The sequence below is a fragment of the Gambusia affinis genome, linkage group LG01 (genome assembly GCF_019740435.1).
Source record: "Gambusia affinis linkage group LG01, SWU_Gaff_1.0, whole genome shotgun sequence".
In the NCBI taxonomy this organism is placed as follows: domain Eukaryota; kingdom Metazoa; phylum Chordata; class Actinopteri; order Cyprinodontiformes; family Poeciliidae; genus Gambusia; species Gambusia affinis.
In genome coordinates this window covers 23,101,203-23,124,759 of record NC_057868.1, presented here as the reverse complement: position 1 = coordinate 23,124,759, position 23,557 = coordinate 23,101,203, and the positions used below count along the sequence as shown (strand labels likewise).

The following is a 23,557-nucleotide window of genomic DNA, read 5'->3' as shown; positions in this document are numbered from 1 at the left end:
GGGTCATATTCAAATTTAAGTCCAATTAAGACTGAGATCCTCTCGCTACGACAGCCTTGCGTGAAAATACTTGTTTCTCGGTATCACTGCGTCAACATGAAATTGGGATTCTGAAATGAAGCAACATGTAGAGCAGAAACGGCCACAAAATCAGCAGTAATTTTCGAATGCTTATTGTCACTTTCCTAAAATAATGGGTACCACTTTACAATAAGGCTCCTCTAAAGAGTTTGCAGATATGTTATGCGTTCATCTATAAACGCTACAAAAACCATTAGTAACTGTTTATTATGCATTAATTGAGCCTGAGAAGGAGACTATATGCTAGAAACATGTTTATGAATGTTAATGGTGCTTACAAATTAGTGTAATATGTTTAGAATTACAACCATAGATAAGATATATATATGAACAAACTTGATTCACTGTCTGGCAAGAAACAGGCAGATTTGTTTTCTCCTTCTCATCCTTAATTAAAGCATAATAAATTATTTTTGACTGATAAAGGCTTTAGAGATTAAGAAGGGGAGCCCTATTGTAAAGTGGTCTTATTGGCCTATGTCATTTTTTGCCAAAGAGATTTTATTTTATTTAGTTTTTCTTTTGCTTAAATCATCTTTTGATTAAAAAAAAAAAGAAAAAAAGTCACTTTTGGCCATTATTTTTGAAAGGGGATGACATGATGTTAGACTAAGAAGGCTTTATATTTGAATGAGGCCTCCTGGCCTTCATTCAAATATCTGACTGGAAGCGTGCAGCAACAGGTGGGGGAGGGATTAATCTGTATTAATTTGTGTCTAATGCAGCCAGAGAAAAATCCACTGACTTCTGTAAAAATGACAGAAAACCTTTAAAAACGCAGTAGGTTTTGGAACTATGTGTAGTCTTAGATAAAAAGTGGAATTTGAATCAAACTTTTGAAAACATTGGTTTATGTTGATACCAGGAACTGGTGGGTACAAACTCCTCAGATATTCTGTGTGTGTAAAATCTCAGAGAGCTTTTTTGTTCTTCCTCAGGTGCAACTATGGGTCGTCTGTTTGGTGAGGGAGTTGCCTACATTAGCACCGGTAGAGATGTTTCAGGACAACAGTGGACATCTGTAAATCCTGGAGGCTATGCTCTTGCAGGTGGAAAACCATATCATCTATATTTCTTTGCTCCTGATATACGTGTGAGGACAAAATTGTTGCTACCTCTCTGTTTTTGACTGAAAAACCCACAGTTGTCACTGAAATAACTAGAAATGGACAAAAGTAGTAATATATGATAATTTAGTAAATATTAGCCAATGGAAAACAGACATTTTTAATGTCACTAAGAATAAATTAGATCTATAGCCTATATCTGTCTGTCTGTCTGACTTTTATTTTTTTTTTTATGTGATATTCTGAGATGTTATCGTCAATAGTTCTCTTACCTGCAGATTAAAAATGTCATGACACTGTGAGTTTTTTGGAATGTAACTAAATCCTCATTAAGGTGGAATCTAACAAGATACTCAGACTGAATCATTCTGTAACATCAGTCGACTTTGCAGATCAGCCTCTTATGAATCTGACCGCATGACTCCAACAGCCTTATTAGCTTCCACCACTCTGTGGACTGATTACAATTTTAACAAGTACGATGTGACATCTTCCTTTGACAGCTATGGAAACGATTGCCTATAACAAGCTCCCAGAAGCTCAGTTAAGAAAAATACAAACTTACTCATTTAGAGGGGTGAATTCGTTTGATCCAATTTTATTCAGAAATAGAAAAATATGCTTGTTAGCTTGACAAACATAGTCAAAGTGGCCAAGAATTATTTACCCGCATTGCCAAGACTGTGTATTAAGTATCGAACTTTCAACCCAAGACAGTCAGCCAATCATTAAGTATGTTCATTTCCATTCTTAATGTTGTATATTTAACATGTTAAATATATCTTCTGCTTCAAGCAGATTTAAAAATTTGATAATTAGATTTGAAAAATCTAATTTATCCTCTATTTTTGTATGTTTGTAGACTTAAATGGATTTTATGGATGCATAAAATTGCATGCATTATTTTAATGTAGCCAACAGTTCAACTCAAATCTTGCAATCCTGGTGCGGAAGCTGCATTGAACATTGATAAGCAGTTAATTTGATCACTGATTCTGCCTCGCAGGTGCAGCTGCCTTCTCTGGTGCTGTCACCCACACTCTGTCCCCGGCCCTGCTGGCCGTGGAGTTAACAGGGCAGTTCACCCACGCTCTCCCTGTCCTCCTGTCCACTCTGCTGGCCAACGCCCTGGCACGCGCTAGGAACCGCCCGTCTTTCTACGATGGCCTTTCTATCAGTAAGAAGCTCCCGCACCTGCCCTCGTTGAAGAAGGCGTGTCCACAGTAAGGAGAACCAAAGGGGAAATTATGGAATAACGACAAATTTAACCTTAATTACCTCAATTTTAAACTTTGAGAGCCAACTAGGATCTGGATTATTGGCTGAGGAGAGGTTGAGATGAGGATTTGTTTAATTTCTTCTGCATTATTTTCAGACTTTACTAACAGCAAATGCTGTCAAAATGTTTTAGATTGACGCCAGCAGATTTGTTGTTTATTACTGCCTGTGAAAGGATAGGTGCTCTGACTTTCACATGGGTCAAGCGATTATTTTATTATTGTATTTTTTAATTGATTTTATGTATTCTGTCCATGAATGTCTAGAAAAATACAAATAACATAAATAATAATAATAATGATGATAATAATAATAATAATATAATAATAATTATAATTATAATAATCTAATAGTAATAATAATATTGTTATTAATAGTAGTAGCAGTAATGCATGCTTGCTTTTTCATTTAATGACAAGCTCCAAAGTATTTTCTTTTAAATAAATTTCATTGGAGTTTGGTTTGTTAACTGAAGGAGAGATAGGTAATAATAAAAGTGAAATGTGTTCAGACATTACTATTGAATAAAATGTTCCCAAATTTGTACTCTCAAAGTCCCAGCATGTCTCACAGCAATTAATCAATCAATAACAAATTAAGATTAAAAAAAATTGATTGTGTAAACCAAACATCAAACATTGTTATAAACTAAATTGTTTTTGCATTAAATCTGCTTTGAAAGAGTACTTTTATTGATTTAAAAAAATCCAACCTCTAAATGGGTAGTTGTGTTGAATAAGCAATTTCAAAATGAAATTGGACTTTAATTAACCAGAGAAGAGCACAAACATCCTGAAACTTTGTAGATAATTTCATTCACTTTGAACCACTGCAGAAACCACTGAACAAGTTTCTTTAAAAAGCAAACTTTTGTAATAACAGAAATAATAAATGTATTTCACAGTAAGAATTTAATTTCACATCTTCACTGATTTATAATATATTTATTACGTATATAGATAGATAGAGGCCTCTAACTTGAAGTTTACAGGAAAAATGTAGCACCGTGTAGTTTATTTATTCCAAACATTTTCACAATTCAAATACCATTGAAAAATAGTATAATTTTTTAATAGCAAGTTGTTTGAAAAGGAGGCATGCAGAAGTATAAACTTACTCTTAATCCTGCCTGCCCCCGTTCCTCTATTTGTCTTATATTTTCTACACATTATTCTTTATTTAAGGAAAAAAAAAAACATAAATATATAATATAAGATATGTTATATGCTGTTATAGCTGAGTTGTGTCAAAATCTGAATTCAGTCAAATTAACGTTTGGAAGACATATTCTGTTTCCCTGTCTGATTGTACACTTGTAGCATCCCTAGATGGTTTTGTCTGAGGCTTTATGTAATTTGTGTCCTTTTAGGCTTCCGTCCACACCACTGGGGCAGGTTATGGGGGTGAAATCAGTGCAGCTTCAGAAAGCAGCTGGGCCAGCAGAGGTTCAGTCTGCTGTCAGCAACAGCAGTGAAGCACGAATCCCTGTGGTGGACACACACGGTACGCAAAGAGCTGTGATCTACACACACTCTACTGACTCAGACCACACCCACAGAAAGCAAAGACAGGAGACGTGTGGTGGCTGACATACACAAAATCTGCAGCGTTCTTTAGAAAGTGTTGTGAAAGTCACTATTACTCTGTGAGATTGACTGAAGCAGTTCAGCAGAGTGAAAGTCCTCACAGAGAAGACAATTTTGTGAAAATAGACTTCTGAGCCTTTCAGCAGCAATCAAATGGGGCCAATTTTATGTCTGGAACTTTAGAACCATCAAAATACTGATTGCCTTACTTTTACTTTTACACCACCTATGAAGAAAATGTTACCTCTCTTGGTTCTGCTTTGTTTTGTCAGAGTCGCAGGTTTTTCTGGGCTCCGTTCTGCGGTCGGAGCTGCTGCTGTTCCTGCATCGCTGTCAGACTCAGGTAAACCGGGGCATCCAAACACAGGGATTGCTGCAAAGCGTAGAGGAGCTGTTTAGAAAACAGACCTTGTCTTTAAAATCCCCTTGGGTGAAAAAAGAAAAAAATGGAGGACGGAAGCATGATGTACAGACAGTCTGGTGTAAAAACTCATTTTATTACAGCTCACATCCATCTGAAGGCAACATCTGTTCACAAAGAAACGCTGCTTATCAAATAATTGCGCCACAGCTTTGGTCAAGGATTAAGCTTAAGAATATATGAAAAGAGACTTTTAAGAGGTCAGTGAGAACAGCTGAGGCTGAATCCTACTTCACAAATTGAACGATTATTGCTTTTGCGCAGCGCATGGAGGGACGACTGGACGAGGTATGCAGCATCCATCCAAACTCAGTCGTGGTGTCGCCTCACAACACAGTGCAGGAGGTAAGGAGATGCACAACACACTAAATCAACTTCAGACTGAGTCTGGGATTCCACCTTTATGCCACAAAAACACAAAATCTTACCAAGTATTTTTGTCTAGTTTCTAGTTTCTATCTTAGTACACCTAAGTAGACAAAACTGACTTAAACGTAAGTTGTCAGCAAGGTACAGGAGTTTATTTTAAGTCAATAATAAAAAGCATTAGTTTCACTGGCAGATAATTTCACTTTTAAAATTAGCAAAATAATTTGTAATGAGTGGAAAAATCTGCCATTGGAACCAGTACATTTGATCAATTTTAACAAATTATTGACTAAAAACAAGCTCCTAAATCTTGATGAGAAGAGTCTTGTAAGTTAGCTTTGCCTTATTTCAACATTTGCAGTAGAAATAGACAAAAATACTTAGTAGGATTTTGAACGTTTACATTGTAAACATGCAAAAACATATTACAATCCCAATTCCAATGAAGTTATGACATTGTGTAAAACTTGGATAAAACAGAATAAGTTAATTAGAAAATCCTTTTCAGCTTATATTTAATAGAATACACTACAAAGACTGAGGCATGTTTAGCACTGAGCTACATCACTTTTCCTGTAACACTTAATAAGCGTTTGGGAACAGAGGACTAATTTTTGAAGCTTTGTAGGTGGAATGTTTTCCTGTTATTTCTTGGTGTATAACTTCAGTTCACAGACTATTAGGGCCAAGAATCTTTGGATATGGGTTGACAGGGATTTGCAAATCCTCTCATTTTACTCCATTTTCTAACTTCATTGAAGTTTGGTGTGTAAATAGATAAAACTGCTGGGGAAAACATTTTTTTCTTCCCATAAATATGTATATATGCACAGTTTTCTTACTAAAGAAGAGTGTTGGGTGTTGTATTATCAATCTGTGTACTCTGGGATTCGTAAGTGCTCATCACAGAGACAAATTTAGCGAAGAAACAGTCTCTATATAGTGGTTTGTTTCAGCAAATCGCAATCTGTAGCTCTGATCAAGAGGTATAAATCCAAACAGTTTGTGTCCAGGATGTGTGGGGTCCCGTGCAAATCCTGGAAGGGGGGGAATTGTCAGCCCAGATGATCGTCTCCTCAGACCTGATTCCTTGTTGCCGTCTGGTCCTGTCATGTCTTGTATCTGAGCAGAACCACACACTGGATGTGAATAGGACAGACTGAGTAACAGCTGTGTTGAAGTAGACCATAAGTATCTGCTAGGCGTCTTCTGAACAGTCGCTACGCACCAGAAAATGAGTCGATCTGATCCTTGACTGGCCCAGATTGGTGATCAGATGGTGACAAATGACCAGAATGCGTTTTAAATGACTTCTTCAGTTCGTCTCGTGATTTCAAGTATTGTCCCCGTTTATCAAGCCGAGAAACAAAATGCGCTTGCATTTCTATTTTTAACGTTGCTGGAACTGTGGGATGTGAGTTCACGTGAACACTTACTGCAGATTTGGACAACAAAATGAAAAACTCAGCGTATATAGAGCATTTGGATAAAAGTGTGAGGTTACAGACGCAGCAACAGCAAGTCATTTATGGAAACTCTGTGCATACAGCAGAAAATTGCCATAAAGCAGCAGAGGATAGAGAAAGTACATAATGCAAGCGGCATCTCCCTGTATTCCTCAAAGCTTTCTTTGTTCGAGTGTGCTGTACAGTCATGCTTTTGTCCCCTGTCACTAAACCCAAAACTATAAGTCAAACTTTGCTTTTTAAATCCTGGATTCCTAGTACTTTACTGGCGAGTTTCGATTTTAAGATGCGCAAAAAGAAACGTGACATTTTCTCTCACTCTGACATGAAATCAGATGCAGCTTTTCCTGTTGCATCTGGAAATGTTTGCAAATACTTTTTGACCTGGATTACCAGGTACCAAATCGGGGTTTTGTGATGGCCAGAACGTTGTCGTTCTTATGTTATCCTTATAAAATGGGACAAATGTCTCCTCATAAGTGGTAAATATTCCAATGTAGCTAGTACTTATTCATAAATAATAAGGAATTATTAACTTAAAACAAGCTCCTATATATATTTTTTTTAACAAATATCAAGTGAACTGAAACCAAAAATACCTCCTAATATTTTATTCACTGTGTGAATATTTGGCATCAACTGCAAGTGTTTGTCCTTTCTCATGTTGATACAAAGCCATTTTGACTTGGTCTTGATTCAGAGTTACATGAAAACGCTGTGAGTGTGGCACTCTAAGAGAGCCTTCTGAGAATCATTGCCAGAATCTGCAGGGGTTTTTTTGCAGTGTTTCATGTTTCAGTCCAGGCGGGCAGCTGGCTTTGAGCAACAGAAACATCTTTGCGCAGCAGATTGATAAAGCCCAGCGCAGCTTTTAGCACGAGGCACACGTTTCCCTCTGGACTCTGAGGACCAACAGCATGACACAAAGACGAGTAATTGTATTCAGGAGCTGGACGAAAACAACCTCATTTTAGTCTGAAATCCGTGAGGAAAAGGACAATATAGTCTTGATATTTTTTAGAGTGAACGTCTGTCTTCGGAAACACTGCTACAATCATAAATCACTAACCTGAAACACAGAAACACTTGTTAATAAGTTAAACAATTTCTACTCTTTGGGGTGGGATGGAAAGAAATATTAAGAATTAATGGCCTTTTTTTTAAATCTGTAGTTTCTTTTTCTTCCATTTCAGGCCTACAACATGCTGAGCGTTTCTCCAGCTCAGACCATATTTGTGGCTGAGAGAGGAAAGCTGGTGGGACAGATCACATGGTCAGAGGTACAAACTACTGAGGAACATGTGAATCTTTACTGTTCCCCACAAATACTCTGACACATTTATCATCCGGGAGCAAATAGTCGGTGAAAGTTTTGCAACTATTTCTCTCTTTTTTTTGTTTTGCAGATGAAACTAATTTTGGAAGGTTTGGCCAAAGAAATCTAAGCAGCGTCAACATGGGATCATCACTTCCTGTCATAAAATGTAACCCCACACGAATAGCATCTCTCTCTGATTAACATGCAGCAAAGCCCACATCCGATAAGGCTATCACAGTGTAACAATGTTTGCACATCAACAAAACTGTAATTAACTGTCGACTCCGATGGTAAATATTCATTAAAGCTTTTTTTTGTTTTTTTTTGCCTTTAATTGTAATCAGTGGTGATGGGTCCAGAAAAGAGAGAGCGCACAACATCGTTCACCGATCTGTGCTTTTTGACATGGTAATGAGATAAATAGGTGGTGATAATATTCAGCAGACGTGAACACCGAGGATATTTCAGTAGCTTATACACCAGTTGCCACGGTGAATCTGTGCTTTGTTTTCTTCTTCTGATAACCAAGTCTCACTCGGTGTTTGCTGTTGTGCTACACATTTGTGTGATGGAACATTGCATAACAGAGCTTTTCTTATAAAGTATATTATATATATATTATTTCTCACAATTATGCGCTTTTTACTTTGGTATTTTGCATAAAATCCCATTGAAATGCACTGAAGGACTTGGTTGTAACATAATAGAGGTATGCTCTGCTGTGGACTGTTCCTCTGTTTATTTGGCTGAATGTAGCTGTGAGGGTGCAGAGACCTCATATCATTTTCGAGATGTTTCAGTTTGCGAGGTAACATAGCGGTGTCAGAATTGCCTTCACGATAACATGAGCTTTTCCAACTCTGAACCGATCCAGCGACGTTCACGCAGTCTGCAGACGAGTCTGTGGAAAAGCTTGAAAACCCTCAAGATGCCTGGAAAAGTTGTGGATCAAGACTATTTTAAAGATTTCAGGAAAAGTTCTCATCTGAATTTAAAAAAAAAATGCTAAAGATCATTTAAAACGTTTTCACAATGTTTTCCTGAAATATTTTTATGCACATATTTCCTTTGCCTCTCAGTGTCATGTCTGCTTCCTAAATAACCCCACATGTTGTGATGCAGAGGGGAAATAGACCATCATTACTTCTGTACTTTGCTGAGGGGCTGCGGTGAGTCACTGGAAACCATTTGTTCAAGTGCATCTACCGTCTGATCTCCTCTAACAACAGGGGGGAAGCAGCCACGATGGAAGCACAGCGTCATTTTGTAAAGACGTCCCTTGAAAGATTGCGATGACAGGTCGCACCAACCGCTCCTTTCAGCGTACCCCTCTCTTTCTCTTTCTGTCTGACTCTCTGTAACAAGCACAGGTTGCTGACGTTCGTACAGAAACACACACCAATGATGCGTGAGCGGCTCTTTTCCCTCGCTGTGTTTCCTAAACCTTGGCGTTTCTCCTCGCTGCACCTGGGGCTTTCAGAAGGAAAAGTGTGAATTATAGCTAATCATGTTTCTGACTCAGACAGATAATTGGATGGAGGACTTTTTTTCAGTTGAGAAATCTTAGAGGACAGAGTTTTCTTTTTTCTGTTATTCTCACTTATTCAAGGTCAGCTCTTTAGTCCTTCAACTGTGAGGACTGAACTCATTGTTTTCCCTGCCCTGCTATATTATCTTTATTCTTTCATGAACATTGAAAATAATCCTACATAAGTTCACCTGTTTCTCGTGCTTCTCTTCTCCGTCTTTTCTAAGCCGCAGTAGTTCTGGTTCTGCTAGAGGTTTCTTCCTGTTAAAGGGGAATTTTCCTCTCCATTGTTGCTTCATTGTCAGGGATTGCTGTAAAGTCAATGACTCGATGAAATTTGTTGGATTTTCTTAGATAATGTAATTTTTGATAACTGGGATGGGAATCTGTGTGTGATTAAAGTGATTCTTTAAATGTTTTTGTAGTGACATTTGTTGTGAATTGGCACTGTAGAAATGAACCGAATTTAACTGAACTCAGGAGAAATAAAATGACCAACAAAACCAGGCAGCCATATTTGTCCCATATATGTTAAAACCAACGCTTTATAACAACATATTTACACCGACTCTTTACAGCTCAGCTCCAGTTGTTTTCTACATAGAATAAAAAACTAAAATGTCACATTTGAACTGTACATTCACACGAAGAATAGGCCTACCCTCAGTTATGTAAAAAATAGTATTTATAGTCAGGCCTTTAAATCCTTCCCTTTGATGCATTTCGAAGAGTTTCGCTTCTAGAAATGTCTTGCAGAACAATCATTGCTGGTGGACGAGGCTCGAGACCTCACTGAATCTCATGGATGTTTGTTTCCACTGTGGTGACCAGCGTCTTTTGTTTCCAAGCCTAGTTGTAAAAAACGTCGTCCTCAGACAGAGAGCTGCTGTCGACGTGGCGGACGGCGGCTTCCGCCATCGCCACGCTCCTGTCCTCAAAGGGACGATCGGCGTCCCGCTGAGCGCCGAGAGCTGGGGGAAGCGTCGAGTTGGCCAGCGGTGGGCGAAACAGGCTGGTTGCATCGCTGTCGCCGTAAGTCTGGGTGTGAATGCTGTACAGGTGCTGGGGCACGCCGACGCTTCCTCCGTCCAGCAAATACTTGCACAGGAAGTGGCGCTCTGCCGCTGAAAAACGACGGCAATGTCAGTGAGTCGGTCAAAAAATGCATAAAAAGATCAAATAAGTGGTGAAGACAATCACAGCTGGAGCTTCTCAGGTTGTTCAAATGATTTACATTTGCAAGTAAATTGCTTGCATTAGAAGCGCCAACCGCTTCGTGGCACAGCACGTGGCTGCAATCTCAAACGGCACTTTGAGTAATGAAAACAAATACAATTTTTTTTACACTTCAATGTTTCAGATCAAACTAATTTTAGCACCAGGTAAAGATAACTTGAATAAATACAAAATTAAGTTTTTAAGTAATTAATACATTTTTTTAAAAGAAGGTTCTGTCTTGCTCCTAAAGTAGAACCCATCAACGACTCTAAGTGTTTTTCACAGCAGATAGTCCAGTGGAGATTCAACTGGGGTCCAAAATTGCAACGTTTGTGACATTTTCAGCTGGTGTGTTTCGTTTTCACTCAATCCAGTTATGCTTTTAAAGACTCTTTCACCCTCCGATCCACTTGAAAATCTTTTCCCTCAAAAATCTATTAGAGAAAATGGAAGCCTTCAAGTAACGAGCTTGTGATTGTAATCAGCCAAAGCCATTAGAGAAGAAATGACCTGTGATTGTTTTTTGTTTGTTTTTTTAATCTGTTGCTTCATTTGTATTCTGTGAACTTTGCAGGGTCTCCTGATAAAACCTCTCAGGGCTTAAAAGCTGTGGTGACTCACCAACCTTGTGAGCTGGTGGACGGCTGCTCCACGTTGTCGCTCATGGACCACATGCTCATCGCCGCCTCGGCCAGGGCGAACTGTTCCGCCACGCCTGGGAAACAAAAACATAAACATGTTTTCTATCGGTTTTCTCATGAGTCACCCCCATCGTCGTTTCTCAAAAGGTCTAAGAGACGTCACAAATTAGAGAAAATTCAATAAGCGCAGTAGATTTAAGCCACTGTCCTTGGGAGCCGTTAGGGTTATTGATCTTTGTGGCCTGGGGTAATCAAACAGAGACAATGCCAGAGAGGTCAGAGCCCCCATTTCCCCCCATCCCCCTGCCACCACCATTTGTTTTTACCTAAATTAAACCCATCCGTTTGCTTCACCTGCAGCAAATCGGGCCTCCTTGATTTCATCTGTCATTTGGGAGTAAAACTGCTCATCCTCCTGCAGCTCCGTCCCCATGGCCCCCCATCCGCCGCCTCCTTTGCTCCAGCCTCCGCTCCACCCGGCCCTGTTTCCTCCACCCTCGCCGCATCCACCCCAACCTTTCCACTCGATCAGGTGAGCGACTCGCCCTTGGGCCATCGCTGTGGGCTTGGTGATGTGCTCCTTTATCGTGGCCACCAGGCCTAAACAAAGAGAGGAAGAGAAGAAGAAATGCGTCTTCATAGCATTTATTAGATAAAAGGATAGGCTGGCCAAGAAGAGGAGCAAAGTGGATAATTTGATGAGGGAGGTGAAGCAGAAGGGGAAGACTTTTTCTGCTGCAGTTGGGTTATGCTGTGTTCATTTCACTTTTACAATTTAGAGGGGAAAAAATGATGGCATAGCATGATAAATATTAACTTAAGACTGGCAACAAAAAACAACAACAATGCAGCAGTTTCCTAAATGAAGTGTGTATAAGACGCATTGTGAATACATGAATAAAAGTGAAAACAAAACTTTTGCCCATTTTTTTTTTTTTTTTTTTTTTTACAATTTAGAATCCATTCTCAATAAGATGCTGTTTTGACACTTATTCAAACATAACAGAGTTGAATGCAACATGTACAGGACAGACCAAAGGTTTGGATACACTTTCTAATTAGAAGGTGTGTCCAAACCTTTGGTCTGTACTGTACATGTTATTTACAGAACCGCATCATCCAATTTTGCAGCAGAGTCTCCTGTTACAGAAAGGACATGTGTATGTTTATCTCTGTGCAACATGTTGCAACTTTGTCTGATTTCATATGTCATTTGTGGATGTAGCTGGGTGTGATTGTTAGTGGAGTTCGAGCTCAACTTGTTGGCAGATTTTAATTTTGTGCGTGTCAAAACGCCTTAGACCAAATAGATACAAATGTTTGCCTAGAGAGCTACCATTTAAGCATTTTTTTGTTTTTAGCAACCTGGGGTCAAATCTAATCTGCAGGGAAACACCACAGAGTATTTCTGTTAAGGTTTATTTAACAAAACCAAAATAATTACCAGTGTAAACTGCTAATACGCTGCCAATTATGGCTGTCAGTCAACTCTTATATCAGGGTGTCAGGGTGGGCAGTACGGACCTAACGCTTCGTCGTCATATTTTTTGATACTATTGCGATGTTGATAAAAGTGACAATAATAACTATTTATTGCTGCTTTTTTAGGTAACTGTGTCCCAGCAACCAAGGCCCCACAAACACAAACACTGCTCTATTAGGACAAAAAAAGGTCTGATTTGTGTCACTAAGCTGCGCAGTAATGGCATTTAGTTATATTTTCAAATTTATTGGTATTTATTGATGTCCTTAATGAACAAACTAATTTAATGAGAAAATAGTAAAAATCACAATCCTGATAATACAGAAGTTTTTTTTAATCACTAATTCAAATTTATTGTGGGAAAAATAATCCCAAATTTTCATCATGAAAAGAAATCGGTACCGATAAATAGTAATCAATACAATAAATGTCCACCTCAACATGGTGTAGTGAACTGAATAAAAAAAAAAATGGTGGAAACTGAGTCCATCCAACGGACAAAGCAGCAGTCAGTTACCATGGATACGCTAAACGCAGGCTAGCTGAGTGATACTGTTGCCCAAAGTGTCAGGATGGTTTCTAATTCTTCCTTCCCAATATTTTATCATTTTATACATCGGAAGGAATAAAAACATTCACTGCATGTAATAGTTGTTCACTAAAGACAAAAAAAAAGCTGCTTTATTTTCTTGTAGCTTTTTTTTTTGTAAAAAAACAAAACAAAACAAAAACAAACAAACATTTGGACTAGCAAATTATTTCCTTGTCACTCGTTCACATCACTTCTTTTCTCCGCATAGAGGAAATAAATGTCATGAAATATTTCCAAGAAGAACCACCTTTACAAGATTAACAAACAAATATAACAGAAGCGTCGTCATTGCTTTTTCAATTAAACATAAAACGTGTGTTATTCATGACCTGCTGAAATCTCTGGACAAAACAACAAGAAGCCATCGGTTCATGTAATCACAGGAGACAAGGGCAGAAAGGTCTCGGGGAAATGAAGAGTGGAAGTGAACGTGACAGTACGCCTTGCTCATATTTCAGAGGAGAAAATTAAAGCCATATCAGAGGGGAAACATTGCAAAGGCTGAAAAGACAAAAGGTCAAATAAGAGACAGAACAGATGAATCGATGGGGAAACGGGAGGAAAAATGTCAGCAGTGTAATGGCAGGAAATAGACAACTTAAAAAAAGGAGGCTGGTTGCCTCGGTGCTGGGAAGCTGAGATAAACATCACAGCCACTTTGTTTTCGTTTGAGCTCAATACCTGCAGCTTTCACAGCATGCTTTGCTGCGCGTTGTGTTACCCACAGCTGCCTCACCCCGCTTTCACGCGGCGACGGCTCCGTTAGGGGTGTTGAGTGAAAACAAAGTGGGGAAAATATCTGCTTGCGTCAGTGTTGGCAACGTGAACGCACCAGAAAAGGACCCCACGTTTTCCTCGTTTTTTTTTTTCTTTTCTTTTTTATTTGTTTTTGTTTGTTTCATAGACAGAAAACAGACTTGAAGATGCTCTCCATCTGCTAAGAAGTGAAGCACAAACAAGCATCTCCACATGTCAAAATTAGGCTTAAGCATAACGGTGCTCTGTGCTCATCAACTTAATGGATGCGAGATGATTGCAAACACCTGATTTGCAATCTCTCTACAAAGACGTTAATCAGCTCACAGGTGTCGAGTGCGATTTTCAAAAAGCTGGTATTTTGTCAACAGCACTGCATAATCAGCTTATTTGTTAACCGTTTCATAAGAATATGGCTGAAAAGTCCTTACAAAAACCTTATTGCATTATTATGTTGTTGGAGATATGCCGTTTTCCCCGACGTTTAGTCTCAAGAGGACCGATTGGTGTGAGCCCGCTTGTGATGAATGATAAATGAATCTCTCATGTTGAAACTCTGCAGAATTAGTTCGACTCTCAAGAAAATTGAGTCCTGTGGAGAGGAATTCATAGCTAAATGGGGAACACGATGCTGCTATGTTTGCAGTAATGATTTTAGAACCTATGTCTGGTGTATGAAGGGCCAAGAGGGACAAAATGAAACAAACAATTAAATCACTAATTACACGTTCCATTGAACAAATAATTACTTATTTAAATGTATTTAATTGAAATTGTAAATTGTCAATTCCTCTAAATAACATTTACAGTATTGTAGTGGAGCTAAACCATCACATTAAAACATCTATTTAAATACTGGCAGGAAAATACTTTTTTTTTTTTATTACATTTTGTGGGAGCCGTCTGTTAGACCTCCGAGATACTCTGCTCAGACCCTTGTCCTTACTTCCTCCTTTTAACTGGATGAATCAGCATGTAAATCTTTACCTTATGAGTTCAGATTCAGCCTGATTCTTGAGCTTCTACATTGCCAACATTTGGTGGTTTTGTTCCAAACTAAAGTCATACGTTTTTTTTGCCAACTGCCTTGAAATCGAAATGAAATCGATGTACCATTCCTGAGCTGCATGACTATATGCAGTTGAAAAGAAAGTGTTGTAGTGTAAACACTATATTTAAAATTTTCTAACCTGAATTTTCATAAATATTTTTATGCCTTGATACATATTGAAAGAGAACTTGATATCTACAGGTTACATATTTGTATCAGCATCCTGCAGCCCAAATGGTTCACAAGCCTTGTAAATAAATGGCAAAGTGAAAAAAACAAAATTTTCTCCCTGTTTTCAGAAACCACACTGCACAACTAGAAAAAAATAAAATAAAAATACTTGATGGTTTTAAAGCTTTTCCTAAAATGCAGAGAGTTCATTATCACCAATATGTGCTCAAAATTGTTACGAATAATAACAATGTTATTAATATTTCCAGCTAATATTATCCAGAAATCATTGCAGAAAGCTTCAAAGACGATTGAAGCTATGCAACTGTGTGTGTGTGTGTGTGTGTGTGCGTGCGTGTGTGTGTGTGTGTGTGTGTGTGTGTGGGATTGTATATGGCGCACTAGTATTGCAGTCAGAAGCTGTCTTGAATGTCTAAAGAGAATTTGATTTCATTTAGCTTAGCTGCCTTGAGCAAAGTGCTGTGAAGGTCACGGTTTTTAATCAGCCTTGATCTGAGACGAGGGGTAACGTGTTCAGCAAATATTATCACTAAGTGGACTCTAAACACCACCGGACACACAGCCTGAGATGTAAACCAGCTCAAACGCAACAATTACATTAACTAGGCCTTTGCTTGCCTGTTCCACTAGGACAGCATTAAATGTCACATCAACAAAAATAACCCTACTACAGACACCATGCAGTTATCATTTATAGCTTATTATTGATGTTAATAATCTAGAGTACAGGACTGCTGAAATGTAACTGTAAGAAAGACAACATAACATTTCTGACAATATTACAATATTCACTTCTTATCTCTTAAAATCAGCAATTAAAAATGTGATGGTATGGGCATGAACCCGTTTTGGCTGAAAGTAAGCAAGCAACAAATATTTGACAACCATACAGGCTAAATGTTACAGTTAGACTTAAAAAATGTGGTTTTGATCAGGACTGGTAATGTCTGGTTCTACTGTAGTCCAGCTACGTTAAGAATGATCGTACAGAAATGTTTCACTGACTCGTTTATCAAAGCCACTGCAGTAAATACAGGTCAGAAGTTCAATGAAGTGAACTGAAATAGTTATAAGCTGGGGCATTTGTAAAATTAGTTGCATATTACATTAGGTGGATATATGTTTACAAACAAGCAAAACATGCAGAAGCTGCACCTGTATGACTTTGGCATTCAATCAAATGTTCAAGGGGAAAAACGAAGGTGGTAAAAGTGATGGCGGGTTTGTTTGAGGTTTAGACAATTAAGTAAATGAGGAAGACTAAAATGTAAAAAAAAATCCAGCAAGATCCTCAAACTTAAATGGCAAATGTGACTTTGAAGCGCTTATAGTGGAAGATATTAGAACCTGGTTTTGCTTTACACTAAAATGTGACTTTCAAAGACGACACAACATTTACGCTTGTGGGTAAACATTTAATTTTCATTGTAACACACCGATTATTTCAACTAATATAACCATACAACTACAACTAAAAACACCCTGTAAAATAAAAACTTTTGTAGTTAATAGCAAACCTCGATGTGGGGAATAAACGAGAAATGACCTCAGATGAATTCAGACTTAGAAAAGCAACAAATAGGCGCAACATATCAGGGAAACGTGATGTTATATCACCGTCCCTGTTGTGAAACATGGCGGTGGCAGCATCATGCCATGTGGAGGCTTTTCTTTCATAGAAAGCATTGGATACTATTAACTTTTACACTCTTCAGATTTTACCAATTAAATAAAATTACAGACGTGTCACTGTCCCTCTAATTCACAATTACGTTTTACTTTGCTTTGGCCTCTCATACAAAATCCCAACGAAATAGATGAAGTTTGCACTTGTAATGTGAAAAGCTGTAGTTGTAGAAATAGTTCTTCACACATGAGACAATGATTTTGCATAGCGAGTGGAATAAAAGTGAAAAAAAGTGCATGAAAACACTAACATCGTCGTTTTGTATTAAAGCTGCGCGATGTGCTTTTAGCAGCCATGTTGCTTGACAGCAGCCGTCACGCCTCACCTGAAAGCGCAGCAGCAGTTCGTGAGGGCTGATGATGTCTGAGTAAATGTTAAAAAGCCTTTTAAACGCAGTTTATTGGATTGAATCTGTCATCGTCTCAGCCGTGCGCCTGGATGTACTCATCTAACATATTCATGAGGTTCTCATGCCGCTGATAATTACTCTGTCAGTCTAACAAAGGAGCTTCCGCTTGGAAAAGTTCATCAAAGCATAACACATTAACAAAAATAACGAGCCACCTGGAGGGCGAGAGACGCTGTGTAGATGGGGGGGGCGGGGAGGAAGAGGATGTAATAACATGAGATCAGGAAGTGAGACACGGAGGCAAAGACAGAAGATCCAATTGAAGATGGATATTAGTGTGTGTTTGGGTGAGTAAGAGAAAAAGATTAAGGAAGGAGGAAAATTGCATTTCCAACCTCTTGTGGTTACTTCCCCGGTATTGATTTACAAGACAGCGCACAACATGAATCAGACATGTTTGTCTTTGTGTTTCTCACCTATCAGAGAGGATGTAGCCAGCTCTGCAATGTCATAGCGACTGGATTTATCTGCCACTGTGCCGTTGGAAGGATTCTGACCATCCTGCACCACGTGAGGCAAGAGAGAGACAGATAGAAAAGTAAATATGCTGGCAAAGCAGAGCTTACAAATACCCAATCAGGATGCTATGCTAATATGCTAATCAATATGCTAATTGTTGAGTGACATTTTTTCCCTAAATATTTACATGGTATAATTGATAAACAAGAGACAATTGAAGCTGGAGCTGTGAGTTTAACTCTCAACATCGAATTGATTCATTTCATCCTGAACTGAATTTGGAATAAGTTCTTTATAAGAGCCATTTGACGAATAAAGGTGAGAAATATGGACTTACAGTTTTATTGTGATACCAACTTATTTGTTTATCTTTTGAGTAACAGACTGTGATCTCAGTCACATCCCTACAAACACAAATACTGTGAATACAGTCACTGCAGTTAATAGTATTTTCAAATGTATTGGTATTTATCAATGCTCTCATTGAACAAACATAGGAGAAAATAGTAAAAAATTACCATCCAGAACCGTGTTGGGTTTTTCTTAAACAAAATGAATTGGAATGTTCACGACAACAATGAATCAGAATTCTTATCATGATAAGAAACGTATCACGATAAGTGATAAACGATACAAGAAATGCCCATCGTTATTGGCAAAGCACTGCTTTTCTCCCTCCAGCTTCACACACATAGAGAATCAAATGGTTTTTATTTCTTCTTTGCTAAATAGCTTAACTTCACTCAAACTGCTGTAAGCATTCATTTTTAGTAAAGACCAAAAGTTTGGACACAGCTTCTGATTGAATTCAATTAGAAGCTGTGTCCAAACCTTTGGTCTGTACTTCATACGTTCCTGAACGGATATAGGTCTGGACTTTGTAGCTTTGTAAATGGACCATTCCTACAAAAGTAGCTCTAACCCTTCCATTTAGCTCTATACTTGTGTTTTTTCTGTTTTGCTTTTTTGGAAAGTGAACCTCTGCCCTAGTCTGGAGTTTATGGAAGAATCAGGTTTTTCTCCCATCTTTCCATCAACTCTGACTAATTTCCCCTATTTCTTCAAAAAAATAAAATAAAATAAAATAAAAACATATCCAACCCCACACCATAATACAAAAAGTGGTGGTGCGTTCATGGTCAGGTGTTAGCCATAGTTTTCCATCCTTTATTTTGAATGCAAGCCACAAAGTGAAATCTTGCTCTCATCTGCTCTTACTTGCCTTTTTACCACTCTTCCAAAGAGAAGTCACACATCAGGGCTTTATTTGCCAATTTGAAGACTTTTGATTGAAAATAGCTGCACTGGATTTTCTTTAGGGGTATCACAGCAAAGCGGTTGAGCAGTTCTCGGTCTTCAGCTCTGAAAATCATGTATTATTTTTCCTCTATTTCATAATTGGACTGTTTTCTTATCGACACAAAGTAATGCAGCTGTGAAACGGGTTCTTCACGGTGCACATTGATGTATCCTGGGGAAAGATCCTGAACCCTACTTCGCCTCTGATTTGTTCGTGTTTGTGAGCTCGAGCCACGGACAACAACATCACTACGGAGACTCGAGGGACTGTGTGGGTGTATAAATCTGTACGTAAATGGAGAAATTAGGATTCGGCACAAAGCAACAGCAAACTTTGTAAATGAAAACAAGAGCCAGAAGAAGAACGTTCGCATCTCCCCTCCCTTTTAACAATTCGACCCACGCATTTGCTGCGTTATTTTCTTTCAGGCAAACAGGAATGTTAATGAAGTTAACAGCCAGAAGTCCTTCGGCATTCGCATTCAACCTGAATCAGGTGCTAACGACAGAAGGCTCTATCCCAACACCCGAGTAGGTGCAATCAGAGCATAGAGATGAAATGCTTTTCCTAAATGATTAACTCTGATTGAATGTTCTTGAGCTGACTGCAAAGACTTCACGGATTTTAAGAAAGTGCAAGGTCTGGATTTGTTTGTCTATATTAGAGCATAATCAGCGGTTTTTATTACAGATTGATTATTCTCTTTTCTCTGTTTGACCAATGTAGGTTTGCCCTTCTCTGATTGGTTGGCGATCATGTTTGATTGTAGCTGGGAATCTCCTCCCTCTCCAAACAGCTTAAATACATCTCCCCTCCTCTCTTTTCTGACAAACGGCCTGTGAGAGAGAATTTCCTTCATGTGTTTACATGCGATCTGGAAAACCAAAATGTGATGCCTGAGGCTACGTTTTCTTTACTTACTTGTTTAATTGTTCATTTAATACTGGTGGCACCGGTGCTGCCTTCAGCGGTACCCAAAAGGAATACGCAGCAAAATAACCTTTGTAAGCTAAACTGAGGTGGGAGTCTATTTTCCTGTCTGAAACTCAAGACTGTGTGGAAATAGAATGTGTTATTTTAAGACTTCATCTCTAATGTGAGTTTTTGTAAGCATGATCTGTCTTTTTTTTTTTTACGTAAACTGATCCCAGGAAGAATAGCTGATGCAGCAGGCCGCTGACGCTAATGGGGATAGCAGTAAACAAAAACATAACAAAAATAAATAGAAATCTGGTCTTCTTTTGGGGGGCAGTGAGCTCATCTGAAAAGTATAACTCATTCTTAGGATAAAATCAATTGCTTTTTTCTCCGAAGAATTTTTGCGGTGCTTGTGGCTCGTATTTTTGCAACAGTAGGCAGACAGGAAGAAGGGCGAGGAGAGGGGGGAAGACATGCAGCAAAGGTTGCCGGGACCAGGAGTCGAACCCGCGACATCCAAGGACTAAGGCCTCCAAATGTGGTGCATGCTAACCCCCTGCATCTCCACAGCACACCCCATAAAATCAATTTCTTTTAGATCTGACGTGTGATAAACAGCAAGACTTGTACATTTGTGAACACTAACAAAGCGTGATATTAGCTGTACGCAGACACAGACAAGTCGTACCTTGATGGGAGCCGACTGGCCTTCCTCAGTCTGGTGCAGCGATGATGATGGTAGGTGGAGTTCTGTGGGGAATCACAAATAAACAACTGGTGTTGGATAGACGTATATGTGACCAGGGGTCAGGTGAGGCTCACACATAATGGAAGAGGCTCTGTGTGTGTGAGAGAGAGAGAGCTTTAAATCCCCTTAGTGCCATTTAACCGAGGCCCCTCTGCATATTTAGCGTTGCATCGGTTCACGCTCTGCCTCTTTGCTTCATAATTGATGGCGATGAGGCTCATGTGAATGACAAGAGGAAATGAAGTGGCGGCCAGTGCTATGGAGAATTGACATCATTAAAAAGGTCAGCAGACACACACGCACACACACACACGCCCTCTGATCTCCAGCCTCGTTCTGCAGGTCAAGAAATTGCCTTCATTATTCCACAACCAATCCTTTGTCTCTGTAGATTTACATCACACCCTGACTCACACTCTCTCTCTCACACACTTTCTCCTGCTGTGCTCTTCTTATCTGTTTGTCTGCAGCCTCCAAAGCGCATCTGCGCTCAAAACCTTCCACCTTCTTTGAAAGGGGTGCTTTCTAATTAAAACATTAGTCATTTTATTTTGTTTTTTTCAGCTCACAGAAAATCCACCCGAAAATAATGCCGGAGATTGTAATCCTGAATGTTAGGCGGCATTCAAACGAGTTTTAAATTTTGATCATCTCTGGATAACACGGTTACATTACTCCTGTTTCTTCTTAAACGTTTCCAACCATTACAGTCGAGCAGTAAAAAAAAATAAATAAATAAAAAACGCTCCTTTTTTTTTTTCCTGCAAGAGAAAATTGCAACTCGAGTCACATCTTCAAGTCCTGACAAATCTGGGATGACAGTCAGATGAGGCTCTCGCTGTTTTTCCCCCTCAGTCATCAACCTGCTGCGCTCAAGTTTACAGACTGCTTTGAGAAAGAAAAGCTGTCATGGGGCCGAACATGACGGCTTTTTCAGACTGCTGGTTATAGAGCGGGCTTTTCTCATTTCAAAGCAATCGGTCCCGTAACACTCTCCGTCTCGGTCGGATTTCGGCAAAACTCTCGCAAACTTAACGTACAACTTCACCTGCGGTCCTCATGTTTAAATCCACCAACTTGTCCTGCAAATCCTCGCATGTTCACACACAAACAGGTGGGCTCTGACACTGACCTTTGTGACCTTTGCAGAGGCAGGCACCCATGGTCTGACAAGCAGCGGCCAACTGGTTATCTGTTCACCATGGTGAGTGAGGAGGAGAAGGAGGAGAGAAAAGATGCGGCGGAGGCAGGAGAAGTATCAGCTGAGTCGGGGGAGGAGGAGGAAGCGGACGCTGGATGAGCTGGATACTGATGCACCAGCTGACTTCTCTGTATGGGAGGAAAGAGGTGAGAGAGCGACACTAACAGAGGGCGGGGAGAGAAGGAGGGGGAAAGAGAGAGAGAGAGAGAGAGAAAATTGGGGAGAAGGCATGAGTGCCTGTTTTCTGACGAGTGTGAATCTCCTCCCCTTCTGTCTCCTGTTCTCCTCCCACTGTGTTCTCCCTCTCCATGCTACTGTATCCATCACAACCTCACTGGGAGCCGAGGGCACGAAGAAGACTACATGATGGACGCCAAGCTCAGCAGCCGATAAAACATTTCTTAGGTCACTTTGATCATCTTAAAGTTTGCCTTTTATTTACGCTCTTGTAACTCTCAAGATTTGTTCTGGTTCTGGTTCTTGGTCTTATATTCACTTTAATTTGTTGTGTTTTCAACGAGACAAGTAAAAATGCAAGTTGAAGCAACATTTTTCTGTTGTCTTTGTTTCTTTTTTTGCTTACAAGGCCTGTCGATGTTTGGGCGATAGTGCATGAGAATTATCTAAAAAGTTTGAAGTGTTAATTACATCATCCAGATCAATTGCATTACGTATTTTGAAATAAACGCCTTTCTACCACAGATTTTGTACGACTGTACTTAGCCCCACCCATCAAGTCTGATAAGCTGCTAAAAAAATTCCCCCTCCAGCATGACCCTACCACCACCGTGCTTCATGGTGGCAGATCTCCTCATTCTGCTTTCACTACTGTGTGGAGACTTCTTCCTGAGGGATTCACGTTAGTAATAGCAACACATTATTTCACTGCTCGAGTTTAGCTATTGTATCCACTGTGCTATAAGATTTGATGAAGCGAACAATGAAGTGTGTGTTTTGTTGAATAATTTAGAAGCATTTCTATTCTCAGTGCTGCAGACTCGTATTTCAGCTGCATACATGTAGCGCTATTGTCCTGTTTCTGGTCCTTGCAGGTTTTTCCTGGGACTGGGGAAAAAACAACTTAGAAAAACACAAAAGGAGGTGCATTCCTATTCACTGTCTGCCTGTTTTTCAGTTTTATTCTTCACTACACCAGACGGGCCTCCTTGCAATCGCTTTTTGTCTTCAGCGTAAGAAATCACTTCTTATGTTCCAAAGCAGAAGGACTCATTCTGTGGATTTTTCTTTTTTTTTTTACATGAATATTTCTAGATGTGTCTCACCTCTAACCTTGATGTTCTTCCTTGTGCTACGAAACTTTGTGCCCCACGCCGTTCTGTGTCCTCGCAATGTTTGCCAAGTCAGGTTCCTCGTCTCAAAAATGGCTTCCTGCTTTCTGGTTAGCAGAGGCTAACTAGCACACCTCTGCCCTGTGGCGCTCATTGTCTTCTCAGTAAAAATGCTCCAGGGGTTTTGTTTGTTTTCTTGAACATCTTTGTTTCTTTTGTCCGTATTGGTCATCCTCTTAGCTAAGCTCTTTGTTTTGGTCCAAAAAGTCTGAATGTTCAATAGGAGGTTGTTGTTGGTCTTTCTGTTGCTGCATCAGGTTTTTGCTTCGTTTTATGCATTTTCTCCGTCTGAGACATTTGCTCTTAAGTTCGCCGGACTATCGAGGAAATAGACATCTGGACATCTATTTCATCATCAAGGACTTCTGCTTGCCAAATTGCTTACCTCCTTAACATGTCAGCAAATTTTCACTTTCAACTTAAAGGTGTTATGACTACA

The 23,557-nt window shown here is 39.3% G+C and overlaps 2 protein-coding genes across 4 annotated transcripts in view; one reads left to right on the top strand and one right to left on the bottom strand.

Moving 5' to 3' along the window:
* clcnk (chloride channel K) overlaps positions 1 to 11,288 on the top strand; it is a 26,271-nt gene extending 14,983 nt beyond the window's left edge. The window contains exons 14-21 of the mRNA XM_044110633.1: positions 1,020 to 1,130; positions 2,155 to 2,371; positions 3,796 to 3,929; positions 4,285 to 4,355; positions 4,698 to 4,778; positions 7,462 to 7,548; positions 7,675 to 7,752; positions 10,907 to 11,288. Of these exons, the coding sequence (XP_043966568.1) occupies positions 1,020 to 1,130; positions 2,155 to 2,371; positions 3,796 to 3,929; positions 4,285 to 4,355; positions 4,698 to 4,778; positions 7,462 to 7,548; positions 7,675 to 7,713 (740 nt within the window). The 3' untranslated portion in view covers positions 7,714 to 7,752; positions 10,907 to 11,288. The remainder of the gene's footprint in view (positions 1 to 1,019; positions 1,131 to 2,154; positions 2,372 to 3,795; positions 3,930 to 4,284; positions 4,356 to 4,697; positions 4,779 to 7,461; positions 7,549 to 7,674; positions 7,753 to 10,906) is intronic.
* On the bottom strand, positions 8,230 to 23,557 carry fam131c (family with sequence similarity 131 member C). Of its 3 annotated transcripts, none has more exons than XM_044110660.1 (7): positions 23,053 to 23,557; positions 21,701 to 21,897; positions 20,509 to 20,570; positions 17,560 to 17,644; positions 11,328 to 11,573; positions 10,954 to 11,047; positions 8,230 to 10,238 (listed from the first exon to the last, which is right to left on the bottom strand). In XM_044110660.1, the coding sequence occupies exons 2-7, from the start codon at positions 21,729 to 21,731 to the stop codon at positions 10,049 to 10,051; spliced, it is 708 nt and encodes a 235-aa protein (XP_043966595.1). In that variant the 5' UTR covers positions 21,732 to 21,897; positions 23,053 to 23,557; the 3' UTR covers positions 8,230 to 10,048. The 3 variants fall into 3 exon arrangements, with proteins under 3 accessions (XP_043966595.1, XP_043966586.1, XP_043966579.1); XM_044110651.1 differs by having other exon boundaries at positions 8,257 to 10,238; positions 10,958 to 11,047; positions 21,701 to 21,929; XM_044110644.1 differs by having other exon boundaries at positions 8,257 to 10,238; positions 10,958 to 11,047.